Source organism: Podarcis muralis, chromosome 13 (genome assembly GCF_964188315.1).
Source record: "Podarcis muralis chromosome 13, rPodMur119.hap1.1, whole genome shotgun sequence".
Taxonomy (NCBI): Eukaryota; Metazoa; Chordata; class Lepidosauria; order Squamata; family Lacertidae; genus Podarcis; species Podarcis muralis.
The window spans coordinates 13,316,864-13,331,146 of record NC_135667.1 but is presented as its reverse complement, the minus strand read 5'-3'; the positions used below and the strand labels follow the sequence as shown (position 1 = coordinate 13,331,146).

Below are 14,283 nucleotides of genomic sequence, written 5' to 3'. Positions count from 1 at the left end.
GGTGTCTGTTCCCCATAGCTATGGTAGACCTACAGAATGAAGAAATCTGCAGTGGAGAGGAGAAGTTGGAGACTCTTCCTGCATCTGTTTTTGAAATGAGCATGACTGGCCACAGCTACAGTGTCTACACAGCTGCCTTTGCAATAGCACATGCATTGCAGGCCATGCATTCATCTAGATACAAAGACAGAATGAAAGTAGATGGAGGAGTAAAGCTTCAGGATCAAGAATTATGGAAGGTAATGTCCCGAATACACCAAGAACAAAGGAAGGATCGATCAGTACAGAGCCTTCCTTTACCAGCCAACCAGATAGCAATAGTTTTCTCCCACTGTTTTTCCCTAGTGCCTGGTTTTCAGATGCATGATGTCTCTGTTTCCTGAGAATGTATAAAGCAGCATTGAATACTAGGAATAGATTTCCTGCTTCCTTCATGAATTTGCTGAAGCCCAAGGTCTCACCAGATTCAAATGATTATAAAAATAATTGAAAATCTGTTTAAATTCCAAAAAGACATGATGACGAGCATGGTGTAGAGCAGTGTTTCCCAACCTTGGGCCTCCAGCTGTTTTGGGACTACAACTCCCATCATCCCTAGCTAGCAAGACCAGTGGTCAGGGATGATGGGAATTGTAGTTCAAAAACAGCTGGAGGCCCAAGGTTGGGAAACACTGGTGTAGAGTATTGTTGTCCCTGCCTTCCGCCACAGCAGGTGTGAGTGATATGGCTGTGGATGCAATGGTGGCTATTCCTCCCTGTCATATCCTGCTGCTGCCCTGCAAGGTTAAGATTGCTTTACTAATTACTACCTCAAGGTGGTATGTGCACATCTTCTCTCTATATTTACGATTATCAGGCATAAAGTTTTTCAAGAGTTTGGAATAAAGTGGGAATGATCCACAGCCTTTGACATATCCATTGGTTGTTTTTTCTTTATCCCCTCTTTCTTTAGCTTAACCACTTTGTTAAGAGAATAGTATTTAATAACACTGTTGGGGAAAAGGTTTCCTTCAATGAAAATGGAGAGATAGAGGCTGGATTTGATATTATAAACTGGATCACATTTCCAAATCAGTCCTTTCAGAGAATCAAAGTTGGAAAGATAGACTCCATGGCTCCCCAAGGAGAAGTGTTGAGGATTTGGGAAGAAGACTTTGTGTGGCCCAGCAGTTTTAACCAGGTGAGGTCCATTCATATTTTGTACCATATCTATTACTTCCAGAGTTATTCACAGTTCCCAATGTTGATATACAAGCTTGCAAAAGAGAAAACCTTCTCTTCTTTCATTTATGGACAGGTGCAGCCCCTTTCTGTTTGTAATGATAAATGCCCTTTGGGTTACCATAAAGCAAAGAAGGAAGGGGAACCATTTTGCTGCTATGATTGCATTCTGTGTCCACAAGGGAAGTTTTCCAACCAGATGGGTAAGAGACATCATGTACACAGCCTATCAAATGTACTGTCATTCAGGTATTCAGACATTCATTTCCCTTAAATTGAGAACATTCCTCAAAATTCAGTAAAGTTTATGGTTCCTCATATGAGGATACAGCCTGATAAACTTAGCAATAGCAGTCCCAAGTCATTCAGAGCTGGTCATTATGTACACCAAACAGGGAGGAGAGAAAAACAAACCACCACTCATTTAGAAGAAGGAGGTATAATGTTTATTTTGGAAAAAAGCATGATTGCAGAATTGGAACACAATTCTTTTTGACAAACCCTTTTCTTTTAAAGAAAAAACACAAAGGGACTGAGCATGTTCAATGTCCAAAGAATGATCTGGTGAGAAGTCATGGAAAATAGAAAAAAGAAAGAATTATAAATTTATATTGTTATATCAGAGCTTTTCAAGCTTTTCATATTGTTGGCACACTTTAGACATGCATCATCATTTCGTGACACAGGAATTCAGTTTTACTAGCAAACTGGAGATTAAACTAACCCCTTATAAGATATAGAGACACATACATAAATTCTAATAATGAAATGTATGGGGACACAACTGCCTGCTTCATTTCCAACCCCAGGAGGAGTGTGTGGAGCATTCACTTGACACACCTACACACTGCAGCTGACACACTAAAGTGTCACAACACACAGTTTGGAAAACTCTGCTGTATATTTAAAAAAAGTGATTGGACCCATATGTGGATGGGAGTATAACTATATATTGAATTTTGCACATCTATAAATGTGCAACACAATCTTTTTAGGGATCTATTTAAACATTATTTAATCTACTTAGGGATCAATCTATTTCTAGCCAATGAAAGTTTGACATTTGTAAGTCTGATATTTCATATTACTACATCACAACAACACAAATTCTGCTGCAACATATAGAAACCTGATCATGTTGTTTGTTGTTTGTTTTCAGACATGGATGAATGCCTTCAGTGCCCACAAGATCATTACCCAAACATGGAACGGGATTCATGCATGCCGAAGGACATAATTTTCTTGTCTTACGGAGAACCTTTGGGGATCTCTTTGGCAGTTCTTGCTCTTTCCCTTTCTTTCACCACAGCTTTGGTGCTTTGGGTCTTTATTAAACACAGAGACACTCCCATAGTTAGAGCCAACAACCAGAACCTCACCTATACTCTCCTCACCTCCCTCTTTCTCGCCTTCCTTTGTGCTTTGCTATTCATCGGTCGACCTGAGAAAGTGACATGTCTCCTTCGACAAACAGCATTTGGCATCATCTTTTCAGTGGCAGTTTCTTGTGTGTTGGCCAAGACAATCATTGTGGTCCTTGCTTTCAGGGTCACCAAACCAGGTTCCAGGATGAGGAAATGGGTGGGGAAACAACAGGCCACCTCCATTGTTCTTTCCTGCTCCCTGACTCAGGCCGCCCTTTGTTGTGTATGGCTGGCAACGTCTTCCCCATTCCCAGATTTTGATATGCACTCTGTGACTAAAAAAATTGTTCTGCAATGTAATGAAGGCTCAGTCACCATGTTCTACTGTGTCTTGGGCTTTATGGGCTTGCTAGCCATTGTCAGCTTCACTGTAGCCTTCCTAGCTAGGAAGTTACCAGACAGTTTTAATGAAGCCAAGTTCATCACCTTCAGCATGCTGGTATTTTGCAGTGTGTGGCTGTCCTTTGTTCCCACCTATCTGAGCACAAGAGGAAAATATATGGTGGCTGTGGAGATCTTCTCTATCTTAGCCTCCAGTGCTGGTTTACTAAGCTGTATATTTTCCCCAAAGTGTTATATAATTCTGGTGACGCCTCAGCTGAACAGCAGGGAGCAGCTAAGTAGAAGAAAGGATTGACATATCTAACATTCTGTAACCCTTATACATCTTAAATCAGCTGTGATAAAGCAGAAGAAGAAGAAGAAGAAGAAGAAGAAGAAGAAGAAGAAGAAGAAGAGGAGGAGGAGGAGGAGGAGGAGGAGGAGGAGGAGGAGGAGGAGGAGGAGGAGTTTGGATTTGATATCCCGCCTTTCACTCCCCTTAAGGAGTCTCAAAGCGGCTAACATTCTCCTTTCCCTTCCTCCCCCACAACAAACACTCTGTGAGGTGAGTGGGGCTGAGAGACTTCAAAGAAGTGTGACTGGCCCAAGGTCACCCAGCAGCTGCATGTGGAGGAGCGGAGACGCGAACCCGGTTCCCCAGATTACGAGACTACCGCTCTTAACCACTACACCACACTGGCTCTCAATGGGATATTTGCAACTATTTTTATTCCCTCAATAAAATGTAAATGGAATGCAATCTGTATGCTTACTTGAGGAATAATTCTTTATAAATCTGTGATATATTTTTGTTAAATTCCTCTGTTCTAACATATCTGAGTATATAAGGATAATATACAGAATGGCTGCTGTGGAGATCTTGGCCTCCAGTGCTGGGTTACTGGACTTCATATGTTCCCCAAAATGTCTTTTTATTGTGTCGAGGGCTGAACTGAACAAAAGGCAGCAGCTTAGAAAAATAAAGAATTGACGCAACTGTCTTGTTCATTATCATATTCCGTTGCCACCATCATGTTATATTTTAATTGGAATGGAGGTCTAAATCTCTGTTTGGATTTTTCTGCCAATTTTGAATATTTGAAAAACAATGTCCTTCCCTAGAGGCTTGGATCTTTCAAGTTATTCAAAACTATTTCGGTTGCATGGTGCCTGAGCTGATATACTTGATTATTTTAGAAAGTGTATAACCTGGTAAATCTATAGCCAGCTGCAGGATATGTCACCCAATAGAAAGTTAACTTCTGGAGCTGTAAGGGTTTTTTTGTTTTGTTTTTAAAAATCATTTAATTTGTAAACCCTATTGATTCCAATCTGGTGAATGAGCATGATCTACTTGCTCTGCAGAATGAGAAATGTTTAGTTATTGGGAGTAGGGGTGCATCAAGAGGTAGCAGTTTTGCCTTCCATTCTTTCTATACCATCCAATCTGACTTCAAAAAGGTTGATTATGCCTTCTAGTACATGGCTGTTGTTGTTGTTTGTTAAGGGAGTGATTGTAGAAAATCTCAAACGCTACCATCTTCCATTTTAAACTATGGAACCCGAAGGGTCAAAAGAATATTACGTAAATGAGCAGACTCTCTACGCCACTTAAGATTAGGTACTGCGAATCTTCAAGAAATTTACAGTTTTATTTTCAACCCCTTTCCTGAAGATCCCTAACATGAAATTAATTCACAGCTGCCACACATGGCTCCACAATTTCACCAAGCTGTCTACTATTAAGCCAACATCTCTTTCCATGCCAGTTCACACCTAATTAGTGTGTATGTGAAGTTAGGATTTTTGGTCCCAATGTGAATCAATTTACTCTTATTTACACTGAGTTACATTTCTGCCCTTCCTCAATTTAATGCACATTTATGCAGTGGGGAAAGACTCTTTTGGAGCTCCTCATAATCCCCTTTTGTTTTTACCACCCTGAACAGTTGGGTGTCTTCAACTCAAAATAACAGACAATTGCCTGTGGAATTACCCATGTTTCACTATAGCAAATGAAGATGTTCCGTCCCAAAAGAGAGTTTGTTTTAATGGATAATGAGAACATTCCTTAGAGACACATCTCCAAGGGCTGCTGAATATTTAACACCAGCATTCAAGCGTTAGTCCACAGACAAGTCTACCATCTCTTTCTAAAAGACACAGGAAACAACTATATATTTCTTTTCACAATCTGTGAACTCCGACACAGCCAAGGTGATGAGCCTTCTGCTGGAGGGATTGACTCCTTACATGCTACTGAGGTATATAAATTGATACCTTTAACAAGGCAAAGGAGACTGTGGTAAGAGACCAGAGGGGATGTATTTCAATGGGTAGCCCTATTCAGAAAGATTATGGGCAAGGAAATGTTGACACATCAATATGGAGCATCATCTGAGACAAAGAGGAAAGTAGGAGAGAAAGATCTTTACTTACTTCCTTATCTATTAATAACATTTCTACCACACTCATAATCTAAAAAAGATCCCAGAGAAGCTTACAGAACAATGACAGCAGCAGCAGCAACAACAACAACAACATCGACAACATCGACAACATCATCATAATGCAAGAGGGTCTCAGAGGGAGGGAGGGAGGGAGGGAGGGAGGGAGGGAGAGAGAGAGAGAGAGAGAGAGAGAGAGAGAGAGAGAGAGAGAAACAAGTACAGGGCTCTCAGATGAAATCCTCAGAGTTGTTATCCAACAGCATACAGAGTGCTAAAACTTGTCCACCCCTGATTTCTTACTAAATCGGGATGGTTCACAACAACAAAAAATACAAAATAAGAACACAAATTACATAATACATAAACAAACAAACAAACAAACAAACAAACAAACAAACACTACACTACACTAGCACTAGATTCCTACACACTTAAAAAGAAATGGCTATGTTGATGACAACAGATGCTTAAGGAAGTCCACTCCTATGGACTAAAAGGGTGTTTCAAAGAAATAAGAACATAGGTAGTCAACAGGATGCACTTTAGATGATGATGGACTACAACTCTCATGATCCTGGACCATTGGTTATCTTGGCTGGAGCTGATGGGAGTGGGGAGTCCAACATAATCTGGGAAGTGCCATTTAGATATTCCATGTTCTCACATACCATTCTGATAATGATATGATGATGCACATTTTAGCGGTCATAGGTACGGTAAGTTTAGAATACTTGGGAAGGGCCATAGTTCAATGGTAGACTAACTGCTTTGCATACAGAGTATCTCTGGGGCACCTCACTGGAAACCTCAGAAGCTGCTGCCCATCAATGTGGACCATACTGAGGAAAAAGGAGCAATAGCCCAACTTGGTATAAGGCAGCTTCCTATATTCTTCTGAAACTTTACTTATTTTGGTCCTAAGAGGTATAATTCAGCTATAACTTAGCTACCTACCTGTATACGGTATTTGTCTTTAAGTCTTTATCTATGTGCTATTGACTGCTTTATTATCTTCATAATTTAGAGAATCTTCTGATTAAGTGGCCTATGATTTTCCCCTCAATAAATAAATATAAATTAAATGGATGCAACACCATTACTTGTTATGCCTCATAACTGATATGCAATCTCAAGAATAAGTATATGTAATCTAAAATGAAGGAGGCAGAATATTCTGCTGCCCTCCTTAAAAGCAGCATGCCTGGTTAGTCTTTGCTTTTCAATGAAAGCAGAGAGGGAGACAATGATTTGTAGTAGTGTTTTCCTCTCAGCCTAAGGATTTATTCCCTTAGCACACACCATCCACAAATGATAAGCTTGCTGAGTCTACAGGCAGACAGGGAGATGATACTCGCTCTTGGTATGTGACTGTGTTTCTCTTTTGTGATTGCAGATGGAGATGGCCAATGGGACTGATGTCACAGAATTCATTTTGCTAGGATTTGGAGGTGGGCCAAAGAAGCATTTGCTGCTCCTCATTTTTTTGACTGCTTTTTATGTGCTGACTTTGGCTGAGAACATGACCATTATCACCTTGGTCGTTCTAGACTCCCACTTGTCACGACTTCCCATGTATCTCCTTCTGGGCAGCTTCTCCTGGCTGGAGATATGCTATGTGAGCACCACTATACCTCGCATGCTCTTTGATCTAATAACCCTTCATGGGAAGATCTCTTTCCAGGCTTGCTTCCTCCAGTTCTACATCTTTTTTTCTCTTGGTTGCACTGAGGACTTCTTCCTCTCTGCCATGGCTTTGGATCGGTATTTAGCCATATGCCACCCACTGCGTTACCCACAAATTATGTCCCAGAATGCCTGCTATGCCCTGATGGCTACCTGTTGGATCCTTGGCTTCCTGTGGAACATTGTCCCAGTGACTTTGATCTCCAAGATGTCCTTCTGTGGACCAAACGTCATTGACCATTTGTTGTGTGATCCTGGGCCACTTCTGTCTCTGGCCTGCCCTCCACTAGGAAATGCTCCTTTCATCTATCAGATATTCGTAAATGCTGTGATTTTGGGTAACTTATTGTGTGTCATCCTGTCCTATGGTGCAGTGATTCTCTCTCTGATGAAAACCTCTAGCCAAGGAAGTCGTAAGAAGGCTTTCTCCACCATATTCTTCCACCTAATGGTGGTGACGATTTTTTATGGTTCTGTGGCAGGGGTATACTTAGCTGCTCCAGGTGGAGAAAGCAACTCAGAGGTCACAAAGGCAGCAACAGTCTTTTATGCTGCCGTCACACCTGTCCTCAACCCACTGATCTACTGTCTGAGGAATGATAAGATCAAAGAGGCAGCAGGGAGGTTGTTGAAGAGAATGGAGAAATGTTGGTGCCCTGGAGAATATCGATAGTGTAAAAATTTTGGAAGAAAAAAAGAAGGATAAGCAGAACACCAGCCTTCCACAAGCAAAATTGTGGTAGGCTGGGCTGTTGCACTTATTATAGCAGATGGGTGTATCACATTTCTGAAATATATAATTTTTTACATGGAATTCTTGCTGCTAGAAGTATGATGCATTGGCCAGTTTATACTAGCATGGTTTTGTTTTTGTCTTTGTTTTACTTAAGGGAATATTCAAAAATGGTATTTCCTGAATGTGTCACAAAGCAAGAGGGTTAAAACAGAAACTTAGTGCCCCAGAGGGAAAGCACAGATTAAGGAAGCAGCTACCAGCAAGTGGCTCAGCACAAACAGTACAGAGACCAAGCAGGAGGGAGAGAAAGAGAATGCCAGCTAGTTTAAATAAAGCCCATCATTTTCTGTTACTCCTGCCTGATTATTATAAAAAAGTGCATATAATGATAATTAGCACAACTCGAAACATTCTCTACTTTCAGTCTTGCTTTGAATATGTTTCCTTCAAGTGCTGAACTTGGGATGGGCTGTGTTTTGTAACCAAATCACACCCACCACAATGAACAAAAGGGAGGTATCTGGATAATTGGCAAAGTATGGAAAACTTAGAAGGTGGGGGGAGGATAAAAACTCCCTCCAAAACAAGAGGTGGGGCAGGGGCGGGGGGGGGGAAGGTTAAAGTTTAATATGCATAACATGTAACATTTGTATGCATGCACTGAAGTTAAAATTTATGTAGAGTTTTGCAATCTGTTGATCTTCAAAAAGACACCAGGAGGATACATCACACATGTGACATCATGTATGTGGGATGCCTGTCCCCCCCCATGTTGTGCCCAACTTGACGCGCCTAAGATTGAAGGGCAGTATACAAATTTTAAATACTACTACTAATACTACTACTTACTAATGTTATTAATGGCTACTAGACACTATGGCTGCAGTCTCCCAACACTGTTGTGTTGCTGGAAGACACAAATGGGGAGAGTTGTTGTTATGCTTATGTGTTTACACATAGGCATCTGCTTGGTCCATGAGAAGAGGATGCTAGTCTACATGGGCCCATGGACTGATCCAGTTAAGTTCTTATGTTCTGTGCTATTTAACATCTACAGTGTATGAAACCACTTATTGAGGTCATCTAAAGATATAGAGCAAATAGAAAAGAGTATTTGGCTACATTAACATGGATATTAAATCTAACGAATTAGTAACATTTATTTATTTATTTATTTATTTATTTATTTATTTATTTAGTCCAGTCCACCTCATGATCACTTAATGTCTGCAGATCTTGAAGCTGTTTACAATAAAGAAACATTTTAAAATGTAATCCAAATCTATAAATATACAATGAGCACAGTTTCAAATGATTTTTTTATTAAGAAAAATTGCAAAATATTACACAATATATACAATTTTAAACTGTTCATGCTTATATTGCAGCCAGATGGATCACTTCACAACAATGAAAGGCCTAAGTTTGGATATGTGTATGTTTGTGTGTATGTCTATAGAGTGGTACCTCGGGTTAAGAACTTAATTCATTCTGGAGGTCCGTTCTTAACCTGAAACTGTTCTTAACCTGCGGTACCACTTTAGCTAATGGGGCCTCCTGCTGCCGCCGTGCCACCGCCGCACAATTTCTGTTCTCATCCTGAAGCAAAGTTCTTAACTCGAGGTACTATTTCTGGGTTAGCGGAGTTTGTAACCTGAAGCATCTGTAACCTGAAGTGTCTGTAACCCAAGGTACCACTGTATCTATATAGGCTTATAGCCATTCCAGAACAGTTAACCCACCAAAAAGATTTATTCAAGGGACAATCAATACCAGGCCTATTCTTAGTGTGGCATCACTTTACCCTTTATACAAATAAAAGAGACTCTGCAAAACACCCACCCACCACAAATTACAGTATACACAGATTTGGAACAAAGACTAATAATGAGTAAACATAAGTGATAAGAACTAAAAATTGACAGAGGTTTTCTCATCCAATAACAGCTCACTAGGATGATGCAAAGCGTCTATCTGTGCTTCCTGTTGCACCTGTTAAGAAAATCAGTGACCCTGTCTGCTTTATGCCAATATCCTCACTGTTTCCATAAGCCCCCCTGGGAGATATGTACCAAAAAATCATCATTTTACAATGACATATTTTTTTGTTATTAAAGTGAAAATAATTAGAATTTACTCCAAATGCAGGGTGGGGGTCCTCAGTCACACTCCTCTTCCCAAGTCACACTCTCACTAACCCTGCTTCACACCCCAAGTGTTTTTCCCTTGATGGAATATTTCCTTGAACTTAGCTGATGCCTCCTGCTTGTTTAGCTGGAGAACAGAGAAGGTTGTGTGAATGTGTATGGAAACTAACCCACAATACAAAGCTAGAATTCGCATTCAGTGCTCTGCCTGCTTTCACCTCTGGCCCTGCCCACTCCCATGTGCTCCTCTGGAAGCTTGACAAGAAGGCAATACAGCCTTTGGTCTGAATAGGCTTCCACAACTCTGATGTTATCAAGGGTGGTGAGATTCATTTCATTATAATTTAGCAACTGGCCATCAGACAAATTGTGAAAAATCCCAACAAATGGTTTTGGGTTTCTTCTTAAAGCTAAGAACTGAACTGCCTTGTCGGGGAATGTGGTCATCAGGTAACTATGAACTCGTTCCTGATTTCTTATCATACCTTTCTTGATGTGCTGTGCAAAACACATCAGCAGAGAAAGTTGCTTCTCTCTATCCAGCTCTGTACATATCAGCTGTACATACTTGGGTGCTTTGCTTTGTTGTTGTTGCCTCCTCTCCCCACTTTTTAAGTTCTTTGCTTTCTCTCTAGTGACCTCACCTTTCTCCTCAGCAACCTGCCCACTGCCTCTTTCACCTGATCATTCCTCAAGCAGTAGATCAAAGGATTGAGAAAGGGTGTGATGGCTGTGTAGAAGAGGGTCACTGCCTTGGTGACCTCTGATTGGCTTTCTCCACCTGGAATCAAGTACATCCCTGCAACTGAGCCGTAGAAAAGTGTGACCACCACAATGTGGAATGATATGGTGGAGAAGGCCTTCCTACGATTACCTTGGCTAGAGGCTTTCATCAGGGTGAGAATTACAGTGCTGTAGGACAGCACAACAAAGGAGACATTGCCTATAATCAGACCATTGAGGCAAATCTGGCTGAAGAGGGGAGCATTTCCGAGTAGCGGGCATGCCAGGGCCAGAATTGGTCCAGGATCACACAAGAAGTGGTCAATGGTATTAGATCCACAGAAGGACAACAGGGAGATCAAAACTGCTGGGACAAGGTACCACAGGAAACCAACAACCCAACATAGAGCTACCAGAGTGTAGCAGAAGTGTGGGGACATTATGTGTGGGTAGCGTAGTGGGCAGCAGATAGCCAAGTACCGGTCCAAGGCCATGGTTGAGAGAAAGAAGCATTCAGTACAACCAAGTGAAAAGAAAATGTAGAACTGGAGGAAGCACTCATGGAAAGAAATGACCCCATGAGGGGAAGCTAGGTCAAAAAGCATGCGAGGCACAGTGGTGGATACGTAGCACATCTCTAGCCAGGAGAAGTTGCTCAGTAGAATATACATGGGAAGTTGAGCCAAGTGGTTGTCTAGAAACACCAGTGTGATAATGGTGATGTTCTCTGCCAAAGTGAGCATGTAGAGAATGGTGAAAAAAATGAGGAGCAGGAACCGTTTGTGCTGTCCAATTCCAAATCCCAGCAAAATGAATTCCTGGACAGAAGTCGTATTGTCCATCTCCATTTGGAATCAGATGGATGAATGATCACTCTAAACCGCATAGAGGTTATGTCTGCCTTCTTGTCTCTCTGTTACCACTGAAAGACAGAGGAAAAGTGATGCCTCCAACTTCTCTTTCAGATCACAGTTGATTATAAAAAGTAAACATGGTAAATGTATTCAGAATAGTTTGGCTTGGGTTAGTGTAATCTTGAACATATCTAAGCTTGACCCCTTGACCCTTATTGTGAATATTGTTCACAGTCTTATAGAAGTATCGTCACTTGGCTGCTGGAACCTGAAATGAGGCATTTAATTCATTGAAATTAAATAGCTGTCCATCAGCCTTTCTCCTAATTTTGCAATGATGCTTGTGTGTGTACACACACACACATGCACAATATCTACAAAATGTGAATCTTGCGATAAAGTAAATTTGGAAAGGCATCCTTTCATAAAGGATATATTTTAGAAATGTGTATTTTTCAAGAAAATCCATTCAAAAATACTATTTTAAATGGGAATTTTCTTGTAGCTATTAAAGTACAGTTTAATGCAGAATCAAGACTGAACAGACTTATGAATGAACACCTGCAAAAGTGACATTAACTAGAAATACACTCATCTACCTACAATTTTATTCCTAGTCTACCCCCCCTGCACCACCACCTTTTGTTCTTTTGCAGATGGGTGACCCCCTCCCAAAAGCTTCTCCGCTCTTTCCTGAGACAAGGAGCAAACATAGACCTGTGAAGCACCTTGAATGAAAGTCATCCCATCTTACGTTACTAAACAATTTAATTGATACTTTGGGGTGAGATCTATTCCAAAATTCTATATTAGTGCAATACCTTTATTAGACCAACCAAAATATCACAAAATAGCATGCAGGCCTTCATGTTCCCCAGAATTCTTCATCGGACTAGATGTCAAGCAAAGTTGTGGGGTAGGGTGCTGGGGAGAGAAGAAACTTTGGGTGGTGGCAAAGCCATGAGCCTACACCTTGTATAAGGGCCTTAAGATGGAGCATAGGAAGAAGGAGGAGAGATGTGACTAACACTCTTCTCCCATGTTCCGTCTTAACACTTTTGAGATACAGATTAGTGGAACAGTCAACTCCCCCCTACAACCCTTTCATTGTGTACTATCAAGCCCAATGAAGCTTCCACTCTATTTAGTGACATTTCAGTTGACCTAATAAAACTATTGCCCATGTGATTTAGAGATTTTTTTAAAAAGGTCCAGTGAGGTTAGTTAGTTAGTTAGTTAGTTAGTTAAGGTGGTGTGAATTTGCAAGATAAGAGGGTTTGTAGGCTCCAAATGAAGGCAGAGAACCAAATGATTTATTTTGATTGTTAAATAAAAATCAGGGATGCAGCTAGGAATCCCAGAGACATCTCACAGCCTTTTCCAAGTACTCATCTATGTCTCTCTGACGACACACTTCTATAATGATCTATCACATTTCCTTGAAGCAGTCTTCAACTCTTTCTAGAAGGTGGTACTCGTTCAGATCAGATCCTCCCCAGTTCCACTCCAGTCTCCATTTCTTTACCTCAGTAATTTTTGATACATTCCTCCATCCAGCTGAAGGCTCATCACAAATGTTGTGTCAGGATTTGTAGGTGGGAACATGTTGCTGTTCCCTCTGCCTAACATGGGTGTTCAGTTGTCATAGTCATGGGCTATATGAGTCTTTGTATCTACTACAGAAACCTTGAATGCTCCTGTTAAATCTTAGGTGTCCCTTGGGAATGTGTCCCTTAAGAACCAATGCCATTAGCTATTAAAAGCGAAGAGACAGGTTACTTCCTTCTACCACGGTGAAAACACAGATAATTTCCATTGTTAAAAACCTTTGTTTTCTTTCTGGCTAGACAGGGACTGAATATAATGATTGTGCTTTGTGTGAATTCATTCTACCCATTTTTGGCTCCGCTGCTGACTTGTATTTACCCCCAATTCATTGGACTCTGAGGCAATGTTTGGTTATTTTTAATCACCTTGGTTGAAGATTGTAGTGAAAAAAGTTACCTCAACAGGTATATCATTCTCTTACTATGTCTAAAGGGCACCAAATCAATGGTTAAACAGAGCTTTTTGGACATAGCTTCAATGACCTTCATGGGGACCCTGTTCCCCTCAGTCACTGGGGTTACCATGCCTCCCCTGTAAAGATGCAATACCATACTTGGGATACTTAACAATCCCTAAATATAGCAGGGTTTTCTCTCTGGGAAGGTTTAATGTTCTCCCTTCCAATTTATTAGATGGCAGATACAATAAAACACCAATGAACAATGGATACTTCCCTTCTAGCAACACAAAGGTGGATTCTATCATCCAAAATGCCCCACTACACAACCCCTCCCTGGCCACTCTTATGAATCTCTTTGCTTCAGGACTCCAAGAAGTCACTCACAAGGCAAGTGGCAATGTTATTGAATAAGACCATTGTTATCAGACCACTTATGATTCCTCTAGCTATTATTGTCATTGTGTGCTTTCAGTTGTATTAATGTGCATTTTTATTTATGCTATTTATTATTGTTTTAAAATGTTATAATGGTGTCTTTACTGCAAATAAATAAAAAGAAGAAAAGTAATCAGATGGGTGCATTGTGTCGTGGAACAGGTTCTATGGTGGAATTTGGAATTTGGAGCAAGTTCTAAAGCCCCCACTCTCTGCTTCCTGGAGCCTGAAGCAAAATGAGCTAAATGTGCAGTAATCAATTGTGACCAAAGTGATCTGAA

The 14,283-nt window shown here is 40.7% G+C and overlaps 3 protein-coding genes across 3 annotated transcripts; 2 read left to right on the top strand and 1 right to left on the bottom strand.

Moving 5' to 3' along the window:
- The first annotated feature begins 1,315 nt into the window (after positions 1-1,315).
- On the top strand, positions 1,316-3,282 carry LOC114583310 (vomeronasal type-2 receptor 26-like). The gene is made up of 2 exons (XM_077917784.1): positions 1,316-1,424; positions 2,381-3,282. Exons 1-2 carry the CDS (start codon positions 1,421-1,423, stop codon positions 3,280-3,282), a joined length of 906 nt encoding a protein of 301 aa, XP_077773910.1. The 5' UTR covers positions 1,316-1,420.
- Positions 3,283-6,797: 3,515 nt separating this feature from the next.
- Positions 6,798-7,772, top strand: LOC114583311 (olfactory receptor 11H6-like). The gene has a single exon (XM_028704640.2). It carries the CDS (start codon positions 6,810-6,812, stop codon positions 7,770-7,772), a length of 963 nt encoding a protein of 320 aa, XP_028560473.1. The 5' UTR covers positions 6,798-6,809.
- A 2,821-nt stretch (positions 7,773-10,593) lies between these two features.
- Positions 10,594-11,553, bottom strand: LOC114583312 (olfactory receptor 11G2-like). The gene has a single exon (XM_028704641.2). The coding sequence runs from the start codon at positions 11,551-11,553 to the stop codon at positions 10,594-10,596; it is 960 nt and encodes a 319-aa protein (XP_028560474.2).
- Between the last annotated feature and the right edge of the window lie 2,730 nt (positions 11,554-14,283).